This window comes from Lycorma delicatula, chromosome 5, assembly GCF_047948215.1.
Source record: "Lycorma delicatula isolate Av1 chromosome 5, ASM4794821v1, whole genome shotgun sequence".
Taxonomy (NCBI): Eukaryota; Metazoa; Arthropoda; class Insecta; order Hemiptera; family Fulgoridae; genus Lycorma; species Lycorma delicatula.
The window spans coordinates 106,504,307-106,529,039 of record NC_134459.1 but is presented as its reverse complement, the minus strand read 5'-3'; the positions used below and the strand labels follow the sequence as shown (position 1 = coordinate 106,529,039).

The following is a 24,733-nucleotide window of genomic DNA, read 5'->3' as shown; positions in this document are numbered from 1 at the left end:
AGGAATTACTTACAACTGCATCACTGTATCGTTCACAGCTGTTACAAGCTCCAAAGCTTACAGATTACGGTTTGCATGCTAGCTTTACAAAAGAAATGATGCATTGGGATTATGAATAATTTCTTTATTGTGTCTTATTCAGTGACGAATCAACATTTCATGTTTATAGAAAAATAAACACTCATAATCTGTATATCTGGGGATCAGAAAATCGTAACTAAATATTGCAGTGTGAAAGAGACTCCCCAAAACTGAATTTTTTTGTGCCATATCCCAATGGCAAGTTTATTCTTTTTCATGGAAGCAAGTGTGTCTAGAATACAACTATGGCTATTTCCTCAACTGCAATACAAACCACAGAACTATATTTGGTAACAAGATGGTTTACCTCCTCACTGACATAACACTGTACATAATTGGTTGAATGAAATTATCCCTGACCTGGATTAGTTGCCAGGGACCAGATGACAGGGCTTGTTTGCCTTTGTCTCCACATTCGCTCGATTTGACCCATGCGATTTTTTATTTGGGGGTTTATAAATGATATTCCACCATTACCAGCTGACCTATCCAACTTAAGACACAGAATTGAATCAGGCAGCTGTCACATTAATTGCTCTAAATTTGCTGATTAAAGTATGGGATGAACTCCTCTCTTATTGGCCGGCTGTGTGTCATGTGATAAATGGTGCTCACATTGAACACTTATAGGAAAAACTATTTGAGTTGCTCTTTCATTTCATGTATAATTTATCAATGTAAGTAAAACTTAATAATTATTACATAACTTTAAAACCTCAATTTTCATTTTGAAACACATGGTATATTTTTGATATAATTCCTTTTAGTGGAAATCCCACAGTAAGTTATTTTTTATGTATTGTATTATTAAATTTAAATTGGTCTTTTTGACATATATTTTCTTTCTTTTATAATAGTGATAATAAAACAAAAATAAAAAAGTAAATAAAATAAGCAATCAGTGTGGAGTTTATAAAATTAAATGTAATGATTGTGATGCTATTTATATTTTAAGAACAAATCAATCCTTTAAAACTAGATTTCTTAAACTTTATAGAAATTACAAAAACAATTAATTAGCTTTATATAATATGGCATACCACCTAATAAACAGTAAACATTCTATCTCTAATATTAACACAAATTTAGAAATATTAGAAATGAATAAAGACAACATTAAATTAAATATATATATATATATTGTGTGTGTGTGTGTGAATCTCAATTTGATAAACCATCAGAGAGTGTTTGAGAGAGATGGTCTTATAAAAACTGCAACAGATAGCAGCACTCATGTAAATTAATACACAATTTTCATTTCAGTATTTTTATTTTTATTATGCAATTATGGAATTATTTCAATCATGACTGCGGATGCGGGATCTGCGAAAATACTTTGATAAAAAATGAAGGTAAGACCCATGAGTTCACCAATATAATGAAGAGGGTTTTATTAGCAGAATTAAATTGTGTATAAATAACAAGTTTTCCATATTTGAAGATAAATTTTATGAACAGTGTCATGGGTTAGCCATGGGATTGCCTTTTTCTGCATATTTGGCAATTTTAACAATGGAATTTTGCAAATCCCAAATAATGGCCAAAGTGAGGGGTAAGGTGACTTTCTATAAAAGATATGTAGATGATATTTTATTATGTTTGCTAGAAAACCAAATTCAGGAACTACTGAATGAATTTAACTACTATCATAAGAACATTAAATTTACAAGAGAAGCGGAATGTGATAAATGTTTGATGTTTCTGGATATGACCACATCCATCAGGATGGGAAATTATACACTATTTGGTGCGCTAAGAAGACTTTTTTAAATTATCTGTCAACTCAGCCCATGTCATATAAACAGACTACAGTAAAAAATTTAGCAAGGAGAGTTGTAATGTTTACTGATCTAATCAACAGAAGGAAGGTTATTCCTTCCTTTTAATTTAAAAATATTTTGATAAAAAGATTTTTGTGGCGTAATTATTTTGATAAAAATAATTATTATCAAATTATTAAATAAAAAATTTAAAAAAAATTAAATAAATTATTAAATAATTATTTTGATAAAAATAATTACGCCACAAAAATTGTTAACAATATTAACTGTTAATGTTTAAAAATTATTATCAGATCTGAAGATAACAACAGCAACATCATGGGAGTTACTGCACCTGATGAAAACAATTATAAATACTATAACCACATTCCATATATGCAGAATTTGTCTGAAAAAATTAAAAATGTTTTGAAACAAGAATTCAAAGTGGCATTTAAAAATGATTTTAACCAAAATTGAAATCGCTAATTGAGAAGTCTAACATAGTATATAGCATTCACTATAATGACTGCCAGGGACAATATATAGGGCAAACCATGCAATATTTAAAAAAGCATTTGGAGGTGCATAAATACCAAAAACATGAAATTACAGCCTTATCCAAACATGAAAAAGAAAATAGTATAGTTTTAATTATGAGCAAGTGTGTGTGTGCATATATATATATATTTACGTAGACTTTATTATTTTATTTACTGGACTCCCTGCTAAAATGTTCTTGTTATTTTTCTAAATAAAAAATAATTCTACAAAAAAAATGTTGTTTTTTCTTTTAAGATACAAAAGTGTTAAGGTTTTTGAAATAAATAATTATTGAACAGTTGCAAAGCAGAATATCTTTGCTATCTCATCATTTGAGTTCATATAATCAAGATATTTTTTATGCAGCGCTGTTTATTTTAGGTAGATTTTGTAAGAAAGCTACCTATTGTAATGGGTACCATGATTCAGCTTCCAGAAAATTTTGACATCTCCCATGCCCCAAAACCACTGTCAGCTCAAAAGTTTATATATATATATATTTCACTTTTTTCTGGACACGATAACTGCTGTAATTTTACACCAATCACTTTCAAATTGTTCCTTAAAATCCCAGTTGAGTTTGTTAATGGCCAAAATCAAACTATGGGGGTGGAAATGGGGGGCTTTTTTGGAAAAACAAAATATTGCTTTAATGTTCTTATTAAGTAAAATAATAAATTTGTTTAAGTTCTTATTATTCTTTGGATAAGGGCCCAAAACTTATCTAAGTAAATTTATTTTATATTACCAACCATTGGCCCAGAGAGTTGAAAAAATGGGGTTTCAAAGACAAAAAAGAATCATACCTCCTTTAATAGGTACAGTATCGGTTTAAAATGTTCGTTAGTCCTCTAAATATTATCTAAAATTTTTGTCTGACAATTTTTGACATGACCAACCCTTACAGCAAGGGTTGACCAAAACGTTACTGGAATTGTAGAAAATGGGGCTTGTCGTTTGCTTTTTTTCACGTGCAACCATTGTCGTATTGAGTAAATTTGAAGTTTTTCTTAACTTTAAGGTGAAAATCTTTTTTATCTCCTACTTAGCACCTGTGAAATCTACCTTCACCTTTTGGTATGCCAAAAAGGATTTTTTAATGTTTCATCTGTAATGTAGTAGAGATCTGTTTTTGTAGATTATATGAAATTTTTAATGGTTAATTTATTTTGACATATAACAATACTGATAAAACCCTATGTTGGATGGATTCCACATTAAATTATAGTCAAAAACTTGATTCCTTTCATCTTATTCTTCAGTAAAACATATGAGAAAAGAAATTTCATGCTGCCAATTTTTTAAAGCAGAACTTTAAATGATTTTTTTTATAAAAAAGATTTTTAAATAGAGTTTTTATAAAGAAATTATTTTTTACTAAAATTTTATAAACAAAATTTTTTTCAGATTGATGAATGCAGTTGATGATGGCATCTGGAGGTTAGATTTGTTGTCTCGAGTTAGCAGATTGAATACTCAAGCACAGAATGAATATGTATCAGAATGGATCTACACAGGTAGTGAAGGTTCTGATAGTGATTCAGAACAAACAAAACATGAAAAATCAAAACGTCCCAAAAGAAACACTGATAATGCTGATAAATCCAGTGAATCTGGTTCAAATACAACAGGTACATTGCTTTTTGTTTCTCATAATTTGTGGTGTTTGTGCACGTATGTGTATCCATACATATTCTGTTGGTCTGTTTTCATAGTAAGTATTTACTTATAAATAGCTACTTACAAATGAAAGTTTGTATCTACTTACACTATTATCTACTTTAACACTATATCTTCTTGTATTAAAGCATTGATCAGCATAATCATCTGTTACCCTACTAATACTCCTGACTCAGCATGACCCAGCACTTCTATTAGACCCAAACAGGTATGACTAAACTAACTGTAAGTGGCTCCCATTTCTTGTATAAAATTTTTCTCTACTTATCAATCAACCCTTTATTCTATGCTTAATCGTAAAATCTTGTATTAAATTTCTTCCTTTCATTTACCAATAGTTCTTTAACAATTTTATAATGTCTTAGTAGCATTTAACTGGATTGAAACATATTTTATCCTTTCTTATCTATTTCAAATGAGTTTTACCCATTTAGTTAAATTCTTGTTCACAGGAGCAAATTTAAAAACCATGTAGAAGTTAATCATTTTATTAATATTATCATAACTGTAATAGGTCTGGTAATTTGGATGTTGTGAATGATGAACCATAACAACTGGTATGTTTTTAACTTTTAAGTATTCTGAGTGTTTATATCTTTCTTAATATATTCAAATTAATGAAATGATTAAAGTTGTAAACATATTTTAACTTATAAATCAATTTTCTCAGAACCATAGCTAATTATTTGTAAAGATATCTCACTTAACTGATGAACATTCTGTTTTATTACTGATTTAGCATTTTTATCTTTAAATTTCTATTACAAAAACTTAAATGTCTTCACTTGGAAATAGCTTTAACAGTGTGTTTTGCTAATTTATGATTATTATGAGGCTCAGCTGATAAATTTTGCACACTAGCATGCTACATGGAGACAAAAGGTATTATAGAGTTGGGCGTGTGGCAGCACATGATAGCTAAAATCAAAAAAATCCCATCAGGGCTAGGTACAGAGGGGGTGACATGGTGACCAGAATCATCACATGGCAAGATCATCCCCTTCGGAGTCAGAATAGAAGTAGTCTTGATGATTTTTTTTTACTCTAAATATTAGCAATAAGTACACACTTGTCTAAAAATAATTGCAAATTATTTGACATATTTGTTGACCACAGAAAATCATTTGACAGTATTTACCATGAGTTACTTTGATCTAAACCTTCAGCTATGGTGTTAGTAGAAAATTAATTAAAATGATTAGAAGCACATACAGTAAAGAAAAACTACTGCTCAAGTTAACAACCAATATACTAATGCACATAGTTGTTACCAAGGGGGTTTTACAAAGGGTTCCCATTTCATCTTTGCTTTTTCTTTTTCTTATATATAAACTTGTATTGCTATTTGCTGATAACCTTGTTCTCTTTTGAAAGATAACTTAATGCTCTTTGTGTATTGCAGGGAAAATTAATTAGAGGTCAATATTAAAAAAACTAAAGTCATAATTTTTAGGGAATGTAACAAAATAAAAAATCCTTAAGCTTTTTCTACAGAGGTGAGAAAGTATTGATTTCTAATGTTTACACCTACTTGGGGATACCCTTTTCTACTTCAGGTATACTTTATCAAGTTAATAAACATATGATTTTTAAGGCATAGTGAGTTATGCTGGTTAATTAGATTTTGTTTAGAAGTAAATATGATGAGTGACTGGTTATTGTTAAATTATTTAATGCAGTGATCGAGACTGTACTGATGTGTGGGTGTGGAGTCTGGGCTTGTAGATATTTGGATGAAATTGAAATTGTTCAAACAAGATGTTTAAGTCACTGTTCCAATAGCCAAGATGCATTCCTGATGATAATGAAGAGTTAGGTTTGGTTAAATTGATGGTTGTTGTAATTAAAAGGACTATGAATTGGTGACTTAAGTTATTGTGAATGCCTGTTAATACAGTAGTTTATCTAAAATGAGTTTAGTAATGAGTTTAATTTCATTAGTAAGTACAACTGTTGTTTACAATTAAGGCATATCTTAAGTGAGTTTGGTTTTGTTATGACTGGAACAGGACACGGCCAAGAGTAATGGAATATTTTATTTTTAAAGAATTGGGATTACTAATAATTACTAAAGATGTATTTTGAGTGTAATTATCATGTAATTTTAGACCGAAATTTGTATAAGAATGCACAAGTAATTAGTCTAATTAATGTTTGCATATGATGGAAATTGTTTTTATTTTGTTCATCAAACTCTACAAGTTTTTAATTTGTAAATGGTCAACAAATGAATAAAATTTTTCAATAAGCAGTGAAGAAAGTTCAAATTCTGATAATCTGCTGCAAAAGCCAGCCCTTTTATTTGTTATCCTGATAATTAATTAATTGACTCATCTTCTAAACAGTAAGGTCAAGTTATGTCCAGTAGATGCAGTAATGTTAAGAATGAACCCACACCACGTCTTCCCAAATCAGCTGATTTGGAAGAGAGTTCCAGCGTTCAAGTCCTAGTAAAGTCAGTTATTTTGAATACTAGAGATCGTGGATACCGGTGACTGAGACTGTACAACCTACACTACAACTACCTGTACAACTACACTTCATTTACACTTATATATATCATCCTCATTCATCCTGTTAAGTATTATCTGAAAGGTAATTACCGGAGGCTAAACAGGAAAAAGAAAGAAAGTAATGTTAAGAATAATGAATTATATTCATTATTTTTAAGATTATTATGTAAATTTTTTTTCATAAACATCCTGATTGAATCCAGTCTTTAGAGATTATAATGCAATGATTCATGAATAGTTTATTCAAACAAATCTTTTACAAGTTAAAAATATGAAAGCTTGTAATATTTGTATTTTATATTTGCTGTTTAATAATATAAATTATTTGTTTTCTTCGACTTATTAACTAAATTGAATTTTAACTATCTAATCCTTCTCCTGTTTATCCAGTTTTCAGTTAAGCAAGGTTTTACCATTATCTGTTGAGGTTATATCAATCACCAATCCAGTGATACCCTAAAATTTGTGTTAATGCCCCCTTTCAAAACTATTTCTTAATCTAGGGATCTTCAATCTTACTTCATCATCAAGACAGTAATTCCAACCTGCATTCAGTAGTGGGCTGAAATCCATTACGTACAATATTTTAACCTATTATACAAATATTTATGTTGTTTTTATAGATCTATACTGTTCTAATCCAAAAGGACATTTTTAGTTTTTATCATATTTCAATCCTTTCTTCTATAATTATTTATTTGTATAACAGTTATACTATTTACTTATTAGATTGTTAGATTTGCCTTAGCAAATTGTTACATATTCACTAAATTCAGTTCTGCAGTGTTTACTACTGTAGCTAATTTATTACAAACTTGACAGATAACAAATGAAACTATATAAAATTGGTATCCAGTGATTTATTTAATTCTTTCAGAATTATTTTATAATTACACAAGTATTAAAGTAAGATTATTTTTATGAGTCCATGGGCTACAAAAACCCCTGAGGCAGGTTGCAGGTTGAAGTCCCACCTCTTAATTTGACCTTGCATTATTAACAAATACCCTATTATCATAGCACTAAAATGTGCTATGATAATGCATCACTCCACCTCTGTGGTGGAGTGGTGCACCTCAACTTTGCATCTGGTAGATAAAACCAAACATCCCAGGTTTTAATTCCTATCAGACTTAGCTACTACAAAAATCCCTTTCATATTCTAGACATGCATACAGCTTCAAACATATGGTGAATTAATCATTAAAATCAAGATTAATTCTTTATAATCCTTCTAAAATAAAGATTTATAGCAAATTTACTTCTGATACAGCTTATTTAATTTTGTAAATATTTTAACTTATGATTTCAGGAGTTGGATGTAGTGGAGGTGGTAGTACTGCAAAAGTTCGGAAAACAAAGAAAAGGAAAAACAGTAGAAAATCAACTATACCAGTTTCATGTACGTTGATAAATTTGATGCTTGCTTCACCACGTAGCCTTACTACTTATTTCCTTGCCCTAAAAGATATTGATAGTGCTTCTGCTGTAATAAAGGTTGGTTTTATTTCCATGTCATTAATTATTTGTTCCTTATATGTTGACCTGAATTTTCTTGTTTTTCAGGGTAATATTTTTAGTTGTACTTCTATTGATTTAAATTAATGATTTCAGTCCAAAATTTTTGTTACCATATAACCACTATCCTAGGCAAATTGTCAAAAAAATAGTCTGAATAGCATAGGTTCCAACATGTTAAAAATAAAAAGCTTTCTTCGTTTTGAACTTTTTACATTTATTGTCCCATAACAATTACAAAAACACCCACAATATCAAGTGTTGTTTCATTACTAGATTGTACAAAAGGATTCAAACTACAGAATTGAAATTAAGACCTGTATAAAAATTGAAGATTCATAATGAATACAATTGTTTGGAATCCTGGATTGTATTCCAGAAGATATTGATTTAACATTTGGCTGCTTGATAAGACTGCCTAAATATTTTTATAGTGAAAGGTAAATGAGATGTATAGGAAAGCTTAAGAAAAGATGAGTTGGGCATGACATCATAACCAATGTAATTGCAACGTTTAAAAAATATAAGTCATTTAATAAAAACTTACCTACTGAAATTGATTTTTTTTTAATTTACACCTGTTTGTAAGACAGAGATAGCATTATCTGTGAAAAAAAATCTTTTATATCTAATCACTGATGTAATGCAGAAGTTTTTCTCTTAAAAAATAACAATAATGAAAGCAATTTGTATTAAGCTTACTATCAACGTTTTAAAGTGTCCCTAGTGACTTCACAAAAATTTCTTCATTATTGGTTCTTGGTTCTTTCCTCAAATCTTTCTAACTACTACATGTCTTAGCACAATGTGACTTAGCACAATGTGACTACTACAAATCTTTCTGTAAAATTGCTTCCAAGACTGTAGAACCTGATAGACCTTTTAATACTTTTGTTTACAAAAATATGTATGCCTGATAAATGTTGAATAGTTCGTGTAATAAAATGTGTTTGTTTGCCAAGTGATTAGTTTCCTTTTTTATCAGATTTTATATTTCTTTGAGTCTGCTCATTGATCCTACTCTTTAGTTAAAAAAACAACATGAACACTGCCATCCATTATTGGTATCTTTATACTTCACTTTTGCTTAACTATTTTTACTTACCCATTTAGCACTGTAGCAGAGCTGTAATCAGTCCAATTTGGACATAATCGGTATTCACTGGATCTTGATGTTTTGACAACTAAATTCCCAAAAACCTCCAGATGGAAATTTTCCAGATTTTAGATGTACATTTGTGTTCAGTCTCGCCCTCTAAAACCTTATATCTTCATAACTACTGGACCAATTTTGACCAAACTCAAACTGTATAAGCTGACCAAACTGTATATGGAGAATTGATGTCATTAAATTTTCAATTTAAAAGGTCAAGGGGGAGAGGAAGCAAGGTCACCCTCAGCAAGTACCTTGAGATTTTGCCTAATTAAGTCTTATTTTTCTTAAGCACATTTGTAACAGTTAAGAAATAGTAATATTTCAAAAAAAAATTTCGCAAAATCACACCCTCCTCACCTCAAAAAATGCTCTAAATAAACTAATGGCTATAATGCGTCAATCCCACAAGGAGTACTGTTGTAGCACTGATGTACAGCTTTAGCAGTTGTCTGCTATATTATGATGTCACAGGTGAGAATTAAATAAATGAATAATATTTAAAGTGTAAAAAAAGTATTTAAAGTAGCCACTAGTACCACCACACCCGCATGAATGAAATACAGTGTGCGTGCTCACTTTAGTTAGAATCATTGAATTAAATAAACAAAAAGTATTATATTTAAATAAAATTATAAATATTTTTAATTAAGTTGTGTATAAGCCGTGCATAAAAAAAGTTGCGTGATTGGAAAGTACTACAACTGGTGTTGTCAGCTTTTTTTTTAAATTTTCATTCCCAGTTGTGTTGAATTATATTTCTATTTAATTTTATTTATAATTCAGTTCAATTCAAATTTTTATAATTAAATTTGTATTTATAATTCAATTAATCTAGTAATCTTGAAAATATGTTAAGAAAAGATGAGTTGGGCATTATTTATGTATTATTATTTTTATTGAATTATGTTTCATAACTTGTAATGAATGTAAAATAATAAACTATAAAAAAATTTACTATTTATTTTTTAACATTACTTATTTTTTAATATAGTCAAATATAGAATACTTTTACTTAGTGTAATTTTTTTTAATCAAACTGAATCCATTCCATCTTCTTACATAATTTTATGTATTCATATACTTCTTCTTCTCTTGGTTGATATTCATGCCTAATTCCACGCTTATCTATGTATATGCCTGGTCTGTTATTTGATAAAAATACTTTTGTTTCTAACATTATAGCTTCAGGATTTTTACATACTCTAAATGGTGTACAGCAACAGCACCAACCTGTTGACATTTATTGCATAGAAATATTTTTATATATATTTATTTATGGGTTTAGTCTATTTGTATTGTTCTTAGCATATTTGGGTTTAGACTGTTAATCTATAATGTAATTTTTATTCTTGTACTTCATTTATTTTTTGATGTTATTATGCATATCTTTTATCCTGTGTCGTCTTTAAGTACCTTGCAATTTGTACATACAGCAAAATCTTAGTTTACTTTTATATGGACAACATAGTAAAAAAACATGTCAGTCATTTTACTTAACTATATTTTTGCTGAAATGTGCTTATCAAAAGCAAATTTATTATGTAAAAATTTACATTCACACAGTAAAGTCAAAGTCTTAGTTATTTTAAATAACACTACATAAAAATAAATTCAGTTTTTATTGCATTTCCAAATTATTAGTTTCTAAATATTTACTTCATTCATTTAAACAGTTTCATTCATTTGCATGGGATCTGCATAAAGAGTGCTACTAAAATTAATATAACTATTAAATATTACTTGCACTGCTATTTAACAAGAAGCAAGTTTTAAATGTTTATATTCATTATGTTTATATTCATTTATATTCAATTAAATAGTCCCCCGTTCGGATCTCCGGGTGGGGACTACTAAGGAAGGGGTCACCAGAAAATTAAAAAATAACATTCTACGAGTCGGAGCGTGGAATTTAGAAGCTTGAAATAGGTTGGTAGGCTAGAAAATTTAAAAAGGGAAATGGGTAGGACAAATGTGGATATAGTAGGAATTAGTGAGGTTCGGTGGGAAGAGGAAGGCGACTTTTGGTCAGGTGATTTTAGAGTAATTAACTCAGCGTCAAATAATGGGCAGGCAGGAGTAGGTTTCGTGATGAACAAGAAGATAGGGAGGAGAGTGGAGTATTTCAAAACGCATAGCGATAGAATCATTGTAATAAGGATAAAATCAAAACCTAAACCGACAACGATTGTTAACGTCTATATGCCTACAAGCGCCCATGATGATGATGAGGTAGAGTGTGTATACGAAGAGATTGATGAAGCAATTAAACACGTAAAAGGAGATGAAAATTTAATAATAGTTGGAGATTGGAATGCAAGCATTGGAAAAGGCAAGGAAGGAAATATAGTGGGTGAATACGGGCTGGGCAAAAGGAATGAAAGAGGGGACCGACTTATAGAATTTTGCACAAAGTATAATTTAGTAATTGCCAACACCCAATTTAAAAATCATAATAGAAGAATATACACTTGGAAAAAGCCAGGCGATACTGGAAGGTATCAGATAGATTATATCATGGTTAAGCAAAGATTTAGAAATCAACTCGTTGACTGCAAAACTTACCCTGGAGCAGACATTGATAGCGATCATAATTTGGTGATAATGAAATGTAGATTGGGGTTTAAAAACCTGAAGAAAAGGTGTCAGATGAATCGGTGGAATTTAGAGAAGCTTGAGGAAGAGGAGGTAAAGAAGATTTTTGAGGAGGACATCGCAAGAGGTCTGAGTAAAAAAGATAAGGTAGAAAATGTAGAAGAAGAATGGGAGAATGTTAAAAAGGAAATTCTTAAATCAGCAGAAGCAAACTTAGGCGGAATAAAGAGAACCGGTAGAAAACCTTGGGTTTCAGACGATATATTGCAGCTGATGGATGAACGTAGAAAATATAAGAATGCTAGTGATGAAGAAAGTAAAAGGAACTATCGGAAATTAAGAAATGCTATAAACAGGAAGTGCAAACTGGTGAAAGAAGAGTGGATTAAAGAAAAGTGTTCAGAAGTGGAAAGAGAAATGAACATTGGTAAAATAGACGGAGCATACAGGAAAGTTAAGGAAAATTTTGGGGTACATAAATTAAAATCTAATAATGTGTTAAACAAAGATGGTACACCAATATATAATACGAAAGGTAAAGTCGATAGATGGGTGGAATATATTGAAGAGTTATACGGAGGAAATGAATTAGAAAATGGTGTTATAGAGGAAGAAGAGGAAGTTGAGGAGGATGAAATGGGAGAAACAATACTGAGATCTGAATTTAAGAAAGCATTAAAAGATTTAAATGGCAGAAAGGCTCCTGGAATAGACGGAATACCTGTAGAATTACTGCGCAGTGCAGGTGAGGAAGCGATTGATAGATTATACAAACTGGTGTGTAATATTTATGAAAATGGGAAATTTCCATCAGACTTCAAAAAAAGTGTTATAGTTATGATACCAAAGAAAGCAGGGGCAGATAAATGTGAAGAATACAGAACAATTAGTTTAACTAGTCATGCATCAAAAATCTTAACTAGAATTTTATACAGAAGAATTGAGAGGAGAGTGGAAGAAGTGTTAGGAGAAGACCAATTTGGTTTCAGGAAAAGTATAGGGACAAGGGAAGCAATTTTAGGCCTCAGATTAATAGTAGAAGGAAGATTAAAGAAAAACAAACCAACATACTTGGCGTTTATAGACCTAGAAAAGGCTTTCGATAACGTAGACTGGAATAAAATGTTCAGCATTTTAAAAAAATTAGGGTTCAAATACAGAGATAGAAGAACAATTGCTAACATGTACAGGAACCAAACAGCAACAATAACAATTGAAGAACATAAGAAAGAAGCCCTAATAAGAAAGGGAGTCCGACAAGGATGTTCCCTATCTCCGTTACTTTTTAATCTTTACATGGAACTAGCAGTTAATGATGTTAAAGAACAATTTAGATTCGGAGTAACAGTACAAGGTGAAAAGATAAAGATGCTACGATTTGCTGATGATATAGTAATTCTAGCCGAGAGTAAAAAGGATTTAGAAGAAACAATGAACGGCATAGATGAAGTCCTACGCAAAAACTATCGCATGAAAATAAACAAGAAGAAAACAAAAGTAATGAAATGTAGTAGAAATAACAAAGATGGACCACTGAATGTGAAAATAGGAGGAGAAAAGATTATGGAGGTAGAAGAATTTTGTTATTTGGGAAGTAAAATTACTAAAGATGGACGAAGCAGGAGCGATATAAAATGCCGAATAGCACAAGCTAAACTAGCCTTCAGTAAGAAATATAATTTGTTTACATCAAAAATTAATTTAAATGTCAGGAAACGAATTTTGAAAGTGTATGTTTGGAGTGTCGCTTTATATGGAAGTGAAACTTGGACAATCAGAGTATCTGAGAAGAAAAGATTAGAAGCTTTTGAAATGTGGTGCTATAGGAGAATGTTAAAAATCAGATGGGTGGATAAAGTGACAAATGAAGAGGTATTGCGGCAAATAGATGAAGAAAGAAGCATTTGGAAAAATATAGTTAAAAGAAGAGACAGACTTATAGGCCACATACTAAGGCATCCTGGAATAGTCGCTTTAATATTAGAAGGACAGGTAGAAGGAAAAAATTGTGTAGGCAGGCCACGTTTGGAGTATGTAAAACAAATTGTTGGGGATGTAGGATGTAGAGGGTATACTGAAATGAAACGACTAGCACTAGATAGGGAATCTTGGAGAGCTGCATCAAACCAGTCAAACGACTGAAGACAAAAAAAAAAAAAAAAAAATATTCATTAAATTTGATTTCATTTTAAATTTTACACTAAAAAGAAATTTAACACAGTAACACCACCTATACCTGATTCTAAAGGTTTGAAAAATAAATGGACACAGTGATTTAACAAAACATGCTTACTATACAATGTCATACGCACACATGTTATTATTAAGTAAAGATATTTAATTAGACATCTATCACAGCCCAGACAGCAGCAAGAAAACAGTTGAAAATATATATATCATTATTGTGCATAGTAATAAGACATTGTGAACAATCATTAAAAAAATAAAATATACCGCAATTAAAAATTACTGCTGATTTAAAAAAATAAAATTTAAATAAAGATTTAAATTTAAAAAGAATTTAAATTAAATAAGATTTAAAAAATAAAATTACAAATACAATAAGTAAATGACATTTTTTGATCTCATTATCCCAAAATGTAACCAACAAAAAAACACTTTCCATAATGTATAGAAATCTATCAATGACAGTCACTATTGTTCACTTCAGAGATTACTTAACTCATACAAGTCATGTGAAGACAATATAGAAAATTTCAATTTTACAGGATACTTTGCCCACATTTATAGCAGCACATCCATTGATACAATCCTACACAAAAAAAATACATCATGCCAAAGAATATCAATAATGACTTATAAATAGCTTATAAATTTTAAAAAATATGCTTTTTAAAATAAATTTTAAAAAACCAATAGGAGTTTCAGACCAAAAAGCAAAACAAACTTTTACACATAAAATACAGTCACAAAAAACTCTACTCCTGAAATATATAAATTAAACTGCTCAGATTTCAGAATATTATTCCACATTAAACAACTTAAAAGATGCGGTGAACATTTAAAAAGTCATTGTTCCAACGTTTGCCCACAATCTAATAGCTAAAAATCATAAATCCATTAAAATTGACAGCAATTTGTTATTTTCCATGTATCTAAAAATGAATTGCATTTTACCTGCTCACGCATTATGATCAATTTAAACTTAAAATACACAAAAGTTTATTAAATGCATGTCTCTTTTCCTCACTAAAACTGCCAGCAATATCAGCTGACAAATATGAAACAATTGATAAAAGAGAGAATAGCAGCACCATTTTTTAAAAGATTGCAGCAAGAATGACTGAAAATTTTACAGAATGAGTTTTGAAAATGCGTTTAATTAATTTGGTTTATTTTTACTTTGCTGCTTAAAAAGTTTATGTTTTTAAATAAAATAGGCCTAAATATTTACAATTTTTTTCTGAAATGGAAAATAACTTATATGAATATTTACTTAATATAATCTGCAAAACAGTTCTTACCTTGCCATATCCACAGTGGAATCCCAATTAATAAATAAATTATGAACCAGAAGATTATAGTTTTTTTAATGTGTTTTATTAATATTTTATTACCTTCTGTTGTTTTAATATATTTCAGTTCTGTAAATATGCATGTTATATCGTTTATGTTATACTTTATACTTTCTGGACATCTTTTATTAAATTCAATATTCATTAATTTAAATAGTTGTTTAATTATCTAGAATTTAAAGTAAATATTTTTTTAATATACAGCACTACAAAAAGTAAATTTACACATTTAATAAATGTTTTTTTAAATAAAGTAATATATAATTTATACAATTAAAAGATGTGTAATAAATAATATGTGTTTACAATTCTCAAGCCATGTTAAGTGTATTTATTCTGAAAAGATTTTTATTTCATGTTCCTGTCTGGGTAAAAATGTTCTGAAATATTTTGTCATTTTTTTTTTACAATAGCTTTTATTGTGTGTATTATTTGTTATATTGCATTTTTCTGTTTGTTCTTTTCCAGTCTGTTGTAGACATAATAATATCTGTTAAAAGTATCATTCTGTTAAAGCAGCTTTATAGATCTGAATCATATCTCTGTTCCTTCTTTTTTTTAAAACAATGTAACTTTTTAATTTCAGTTACTTTGTAATCAAATAAAAATATTTTAATACCACTGCCATTGGTAATTACCAAATTATCTACAGGGATATTTTACTTGGTATTTTTCCATTTGCTATGAAATTTCCTCAGCATATTCTCATGCAGAAGCTTCAAGCTTGTGGGTGAATTAATTTGAATAAAGCAGGATTATTAAAAAAAAAAATTACTTGGCTCCTGAACAAAAAAAATGGGAGACCTTTGTAAAGTATTTGATATATAATTAAAGTAAATGAGAAATCAGTATGGTGGCTGCAACATACAAGTAGTCAGTCAGTTGGTGTTGAACTTACAATTGCTATTAGTTATTAGTTGATCTATGTGTAATTTTTTTTTTTGTATATCCAAGAAAAGCTGGGCTGCTCAAAAAATGAAAAACTGTCAGCATGTAAATCTATAATTTAATTGGCTCTGGTTCAGTAAAGAAAAAGAATGTCAGGAATTTTATAATTCTCCTAACATGATTATTTGGAAAGACAATTTAAAATTTTTAATTGCTTAATTATCTGCTATATTAACAAATATGCCTGTATTCAAAATTTTAACTACAACAGATTACATGATATCCCTTCTTGTCATTCAGAAGGGACTAATTCAAAACCACTGCAGGCAGCTGAGTATTGACTTGAAGAAAAGTGAGAAAAATTGTAACTGTAAACTCTCTCTTCAATTAGAGCATCAGAAAGAGGAACTGGATTAAATCTGATCACTATATTTGGCCCCTTTGCATCTTTATTATATTAATGTATTTATTTTTTTATAAAATTATTTCATTTAATTATACCCATGATTGTGACTTGCAATAGGATAAAAATATTTTACTATGAAAAGATTTTTAAAAAACTATAATTTTTTTTAAGGGAAGGTTTGTCACTTCAATTCTCAATATTGAGGCCTAGTATAATGACAGAAATCTTAACAAAAAGAAAATTAAAACTAAATATGTTCTTTAATAATATTATTATATTAACATTTATTAATTTTAGTATTTGGGGTTGTTAAAAGTAACTAAATTTTTCTATTAAACTTGTTTCTGTTATCAGTGATTCTTTAAATCACCAGGTTTTATTACAAAAATTATATTTGTAAATAATAAAATAAACCTTTTTTAAAAACATTTATTTAACTTGCATTGTCTGTCCTTCCAGATCAAATCTTGTAAATGATTTTTCACATAAAATTTTATATATAAGGTCATTCCCAGAGAGCCAGTATAATCATTTATTATTTTAATTTATAATAATTAATTTATTTATTAATCATTTATAATAAAATTTTAATAGGAAGTAAATGGTAAAAAATCAAAATGTATTTTATATCATAAAATCATGTATCAAATAAAGGTAATTTATTTATGCTTCAGTAGTAGTGTATAAAATATTAATATTTAATGAGAAATTAATTTCTTGTTAATATTTTTTTCCTTTTTTATGTAATTTAATGAAATTATTTAAATTTAATGCATCAAATATTAAATACAAATATAATAAATATAATGAGTCTAAATAATAGTACAAATTTTATAAATCTTATCTTTATGAACAGTGAGAATAATTAAGCCATTTTGCAACATGACAAACTTTATTTTTACTTTTTAATCTGCTTTAAAATTCTTTTTTGAAAAAAGCACTTTTAAAAAACTTTTTCTTTGGGCTTGTTCAGCAGCTGCACGGTATGGTAGTTATTTTACCTACATTTTATAAGAGGTGAATTGCTATTTGGTATATTCATGTCTTAAAACAAAGTGAGATTAGTGTAGAAACCAATAGAATTGGTTTTGCCCATCGATTGGGTCATTTTTCATAACTTTTAAATGTATCAACCAGTTATTTTTTTTTTTTTTTTTTACTTCTTATAGACCTAGGGTGACTGGATGCAAACATGTGGACTTAGGCTTTAATAAAGGTGACAAACAGAATTTTGTTACAATATATGAGCTTACCTACCCAGAGCAACATATGATTTTAATGTATAGCTCAATAAATTCTTTACACCCATTAATGATTCTTTTATAACTCTCAGCTAAGCAGACTTCTATTAACTTACTCTGGTAAAATTTATTCAGTTTCCCATTAACATCTTAGCATGAAATGTAATGATGAATGCATCAGGAGGTTGTTAGTGTAGAGTTAAAGCGTCATTGGGAACACATCTTTATATACTTATATAATTTGCCATTGTTACAAATTCCTCTATGCTACAAATAATACCAGTTCCCAATTCCTCTCTTGCTTTTAACTGAGGGGATTTTTTTTTTAGACCAAAAGAATAATAAAAAAAACAAAAAATGGTTTTTAAGGTTGAAAATGAGACTTCATTTAAAGTTAAAGTTAGTGACAACAATTTTAATTAATTTTATTTACATAGTGCACTAAACTGCTTAATCATTAAAAAGAAATCTGATGAAGTACTGCTTCATTTAGAGCAGTGTAATAACTCTGGAGAATTGCCTATTGATATTTTGTGCATGGTGGAGGAGGTCAAAGTACTTTTGATATCATCACATCTTTCTCATGACATTAATCATATGGTTGTGTGAATATTGATTTAGTGGTTGTTTTAACTGATGTAACAAAATTTTTAGTTATGTGCATTTATGGCCCTCCTAATTCAAGATGTTTTTACTGTTAATAAGTAATAAATTTGAATCTATAATGGTTTTAGTTAATTTGATTACTGGTTTATCATGTAAATATATTTTATTAAATGACATTTAATTCAGTTTACCATTAAAAATTGGTACCTACATAAATTTAGTGTACATTTTATAAATTACTTTACTTACATTGCGTTTTGCTACAGGCTCATCAATGACAGGTTTTGTTGTACGCAGTAGGATATCAGAGTTCTCAGGAGAGGACGCAACATATAAATAGTATTCGTCTTTGAATTTATCATAGTCATAAACTATGTCTTGTACATCTTTATTTTCTAGTTTATCAGTTTTCTTCATTTTAGTATAATTGTTATTTTTATTAACTTTGGTTTTTAGCCTCCTTCGTACTTTATTATAATTTTGTTGCTTTTCTGTTAAACTGTTAAATTATTATTATTCTACAGTAAAATAGTGCATACAGATTTAGCAATTCTGTAACTAATAATAACATTGAAAAAGTATTTTTAGTTTGGTAAACATTATTCTTTCATCTTAATTGGTAACTTTTAACAACTACAGACCAAAGAAAATGAGTGTATGACATGTAACATTTGTCAGCCTACTTTTTATAAATATCAAAAACTGAGTAAATAACATTCATAATATACACTTCAACTCTGAAAAAATGTAAATTGCTTAATTTACTTAATTTTATTCTGCCATCTTGAAACTTCCTATAATTGTAAAATATTTTTTTTCAAATAACTAAATTACTAATAATACAAACTTAAACAGGAACTATAAAAATAATTTTTTTTAATCGTTACTTAATTTTTGATTTTTTTTAATTTGGCATTAAATCAAACATCTAGTAAATAACTTACTAGTTAAAGAATTGCAAAGATGTGAAATCAGTATTTTGATAGTGATACTAGCTCAGTCAAATATAAACTTAACTTTTGTATTTGGCATTTATTAGTACAGAATTTAAATGCAAAGCATATTTACTGCTTTTCTACATAGTGTCCCTGAATTTCTACATATTTTTCTCTATATGTGGGGAGTTTTTGGATCCTTCATAAAATGTTTGAGGATGTCATGAGCTCATATCGCATTGTTTTCCTCTACTTTGTTGTTGCTCTGGAATCAATGTCTTTCCATTGTCTCCTTCTATGGCCCAAACTAAAAGAAATCTCAGGGGATAAATCTGGACTGTATGGGAGATATTCCAAGGTTTCCCAGTAAATTTCCTTCAGTTATCCGGAGGGCTAAAGACTGTGTGACAGCAGACATATCCAAGAGCTGGCAGTAGTACACATCTTTCACAGTGCAATATTTGTGGAGTAAGTCGATGAGAAATACATCTTATCAGGCTCAAAAGATGGTTGAGAAGACTTTTTCAGCTAACACATGCATTTCCTCCTAAATAGACTAAAATGCATAGGCATAGGCCATTACATACATATATGCCATTACATAGTCGCTGATTTCTAGTCTGGCATGTAGTGATAGACCCAAGTCTCATCAAATGTGACTGTTCATTGCAAAAAATGATTTCCATCACATCCGGAGCCTTTGCCAACTTTTTCTCTCAGACCTGTTTCTGATCTTGGGTTGAAAGTCTTGGAATCCACCTCACACAGACTGCAGAACTAAAGATGCTTTGTTATAATGGGATAGCACTTCTATAACTGATACCCATATCTGAAGAATGAACACCTATTGTGACTTTCATTCCTACAACTTCACACTCTCTTTTAAATGTGTTGACCTAGTCATAGACTCGGGTACATGACAGTCATCTTCCCTAACCACAATCTCATCAAATTTCAAGAGGGTTTGATCTCTGTCATTTATGAGAAACTTTATGATAATACCTTTGCAACTGATGATGTTACCTTTTTCTCTGATATATTACTGACCAGAGAATGTAATAAATGCCAATGCATCTGGAGTGTCCCCTGTCCCCTTCCCATATCTTCACTGTCAATTATCTCTTCACATTAGTCCACATGTTCATACATGAACTGGAAGACAAAAGTCTAGTTTATGATGACTCTCATAATATTGTAATCTGGGGAAAATTTAAAGAGACTACCAAATATCAGCTAAGATGATGAAAGCAAGCACATGTATTATGATCTAATTTTCCAACTAATTTCCTTGAATTTTGGTCCAAAAATACTTATTTTGATATTAAGCTGCACTTCTATGACAATTCAGTATGAAGTGCTGATGATAGCAAAACAAAAAAATGAAAATCTTCAAAATGTTTAGTGTTTGTTCAATTGTTTGTTTTGTTGGTTACCTTTACTTAAAAATCTTCCATTAATTTACATGTACGAAAAAATATAACATTTCACTTTACAGAATACAAAGCAGTCATTAGAAATAGTTAAGGATATATCTTGTATGTACATAAATAAAGCCATGCCAGTAAAACTGAGAACCTCCTCCTTTTTTGAAGTTGGTTATCTTATTAAAATTGAAGAGCCATTAACCCTCTTTGAGAAAAGCCAATTTCCTTACATTTTTACAGTTTCTGTTTCTATGCAATTGAGAAAGTTTTTTCCAAATAACTTTATTGAAATATTTCTTACCTTTTAAATATATTAGTTTTATATTTGTTCTTGTTAAATTCTTTGAATCTTTTTATTTCTGTTTTGTCATTATGAAAAATGTTAGACAAATTGTTGTAATTTGTTATAATAATTGCTTTCTCCGATTTAATCATTTTGTTATAATTATTTTCATGATAATTATCACCAACATTATATGCATTACTATTATCATAATCATGAAATTTTACATATTTGCTATAATTATTTTTATTTTCTACCTGCATTGAATTTTTAATTGGTCTGCTTGCTGCATTATGTATTATTAGTAAAATAGCTAAATAGATTTGAAGTACTAGTATACAAGTACTCAAGTACAAGTACTTTGGTAATATATTTTTCATAATACAATTCTGTTTATTTCAGTATCACATATGGTTGATGTATTTGTTTTTGTATGTTTTTTATGAACAGCTGAATTTTGTTCACTAAATTTTTATATATGACATCAGTATATTGATGCATTTTTTTTAAATACGGATGAATTGAAAAAATTATATTTTTTAAATTTGGAAAAATTATTTTTTTCTAAAAATACCTTTTTTATTTTTTTTTTATCAGAAACAAAAATACAATATTTGCTTATTAATGGGAAGACATGTTTAGTAGATTTTTTCTGCATTTTAAATAATTATTATTGAACATGATTTAATTATATTTGTTTTCCTTTTATTCTGTAATAATATCAACAACATAATTTTTCTCTAAAAACTTCTAACCATATTGCCCATAGATGTATTTTATCTGTTTTTAACAAAGTACAGTTGATTTACATATCTAAATAATTTCTCTTTTTTTATATTTCTCTCAAGTGATCATTCATTTTTATGCAATTTTGTTTAGTATTAAGTGAAATTGTAATGGTACATTAATTTACTTAAATCTGTTATTCAAGTTGAATCCAGCATTTTACACATTTTTTTCCTATTGAACAAAATTGCTATATTTGTATCTCTGATACTGTTTCATTATTTTAAATTTAGTTACTCATTATGCTTGAGTTCACAAATTGTGGTGGCATCTGTAGTAAACAGTTTGCTATTATAGTTGAGCATATTTAAGAAGACAGGTTTTTTATGGCCTTTTTCATAGTTAGCAAACGAAGATGTTTTATTCATTGATCTGCTGTCATCAGAATCTTGAATTATAATTCTCTCAAAAATATCATCACCTCCATTGGAAAACATGATCAAAATATTTTGGTGATGTTTTACACATGGTTCCTCAGATTTGTTTTTATATTCAGTTTAAATTAGCTATGAAAATCTGGCTGGACTAACTTCTTTCTGATGGATATTCTAGTTAAGTAGTAATGAATACTCCTTTTTATTTACAGTCTTTTACAGTATCAGTATTTTATTCTAGGAGAATATTTTAGAAATAGTTATTTTAATAATTAATGCTAAACTTAAAGGGATATTTTTCTTGTAAGTTCTTGAATATAATAATTTTATTACAAAAAGAATAATCAGAATGTCACATGTTTTAACAACTTAACAACGATCTGCAACTCTGTATTGAGTTGCAGATCGTTGTTAAGTTAAAAATGATTTGAAATGGAATACCATTTATCAGACTGTACCTAAAATATAAAAGTATATTAATTCATTCTTTAGTATATTCTTCTTAATGTTTCCGTGTTTGATGAGTATATATTTGAAAATTGATTGGTATTCATATAGTTGAATGGACAGAAAGTTCGTTCCAAAGAAGCTTCTAAAATCATCTTTAGTCTTTTCAAGGTGAAATTTATATTTCAGTGGTTTTGTAGGGAATGGTGCTTGTTTGCATATCGTCCTTCCAAGAAAATTACCTTTTGTTCCATTATCTGAAAGCTATCTCAATGCTAGGACCAAGTGTAGTCCAGCAGAAATGCACTTAATGTGATCCTAGGTCCTAAGGACCTAGAGGAGAGAAGGATAGGACTCCGATGAGAGAAAACAAGGTGTTGGCTAGAATAGGACTGGGTGGACAGCCTTGCTGGTGAGGTCCAACATGCTGCAATGTGTTGGCACTGATTATCCACCAAGGACTCCATGGGTAACAGTCAGGTAACAGCACACTGAATACTGAAAAGACCCGGCACCACGTCACGACACACTAGGTATGGCGTGGTGTCCAAAAGGGCAATACTCTCAAAAAGAGCTAACCGGTAGGCCGACCTGCCATGCCGGTAGATGGGGAGCTGAGAAAAAAAAAGGTCTTAAGGAGAGATTTGTTTTGTTTGCTGATGATAGATTTTGTAAGATTGCTTCCATCATCTCTACTCCTTGTTGTGGGGGGGGGGGGTAAACATGCTGTTAAATATCAACAAAGAGTTAATTGTACAGAAATCACTCTTACAGTGGACAGACACCAATAACAAATTTTTTTACATATTATTTCCATTGTAAAAATTATGTATATATTTCTCGCTGTGAAAAAATATCTCACTGTACATAAAAATATAGCTGTACTTTAGAAGAACTGACATTTGTATCACTCTATAACTGAGGATAAAAATTGATAAATAATCGAAAGAAAAAATGTTTAAATACCATTTGGCTACATATATATAACTTTAAAACTTGTATTCAATGTTTATTGATTCTTTTTGTTTCTAATAATATTTTACTTGCTTTGCTATTTCTTACTGAATTAATATAATTTAATTTTTATTCTTATTTTAAGAAATTTGGTTTAGAAGACAATGGAATTGCTGTAGAAGTTAATTTTATTATTGCATATGAAAACTTAAAGAAGAGGTTAAAAGATTTAAAAGCTGAAAATATTCCTTTTACTTATGAAAACAAATCAACTCTTGAGGTGAGCCATGTGAAATATTCATTATAATAAATAATTGTTATAATTTTTTTAAAGTATCTACATAGTTTTATAAAAAATTACTTACTAATAAAAAAATAATTAATATATTTTTTGCTTTCTTTTTTTAATATAATACTCTGAACAATTGTAGAAACGTTGTTATAATTTAATACCAGCTTTATATTCTCTGAAAAACAAAATTAGATGCAATTCATCATTGATGAAAAACTTCTATACCCCAACTTGTTTTTGGGATGTAGAAAGGTATGAATATCAGTTTGAGAAAGACCAATCTGTAAGCAAACAATAGAACCATTTCCTAGTTAAGATAACTTACCTAATTTAACTTTTATTCTTCTGTTTAGAACTGCATTGTAGGTCTTAAAAACTACAAACCTTTTTTCAATGCCATAATTATTGCAAGAGATATACATTTACTACATCAACTAACTACAATTTACTACAATTAACCAACATTTAGTTAACCAACTAACTACATTTAGTTGGTTAAACTATAAAATAGTTTTAATTTTTAAATTAAATTTTACAGTTTTTAAGAAAACACAGGAATTTAAGATGTGAGCAATAGATTTGTTTTAGTTTACACTTTTTAAAATCATTAAACCTTTAAGATGATTCATTTATTGACAAAATACCAGTGAAATTATAATAATTAAACCAAACATATAAAAGTTCAAAAGTCAACTAATTATTTTCTTACATCTCAACA

At 29.0% G+C, this 24,733-nt stretch overlaps 2 protein-coding genes across 3 annotated transcripts in view; one reads left to right on the top strand and one right to left on the bottom strand.

The window, feature by feature from the left end:
- Sptz (zinc finger FYVE-type containing 26 spastizin) overlaps positions 1–24,733 on the top strand; it is a 170,799-nt gene that overhangs the window by 49,545 nt on the left and 96,521 nt on the right. Inside the window, exons 11-13 of the mRNA XM_075366816.1 lie at positions 3,792–4,015; positions 7,890–8,074; positions 23,869–24,003. Of these exons, the coding sequence (XP_075222931.1) occupies positions 3,792–4,015; positions 7,890–8,074; positions 23,869–24,003 (544 nt within the window). The remainder of the gene's footprint in view (positions 1–3,791; positions 4,016–7,889; positions 8,075–23,868; positions 24,004–24,733) is intronic.
- On the bottom strand, positions 10,250–24,224 carry LOC142325275 (uncharacterized). Of its 2 annotated transcripts, none has more exons than XM_075366817.1 (4): positions 24,089–24,224; positions 18,770–19,019; positions 15,329–15,548; positions 10,250–10,481 (listed from the first exon to the last, which is right to left on the bottom strand). In XM_075366817.1, the coding sequence occupies exons 2-4, from the start codon at positions 18,935–18,937 to the stop codon at positions 10,279–10,281; spliced, it is 591 nt and encodes a 196-aa protein (XP_075222932.1). In that variant the 5' UTR covers positions 18,938–19,019; positions 24,089–24,224; the 3' UTR covers positions 10,250–10,278. The 2 variants fall into 2 exon arrangements, with proteins under 2 accessions (XP_075222932.1, XP_075222933.1); XM_075366818.1 differs by lacking the exon at positions 10,250–10,481 and adding an exon at positions 14,495–14,616.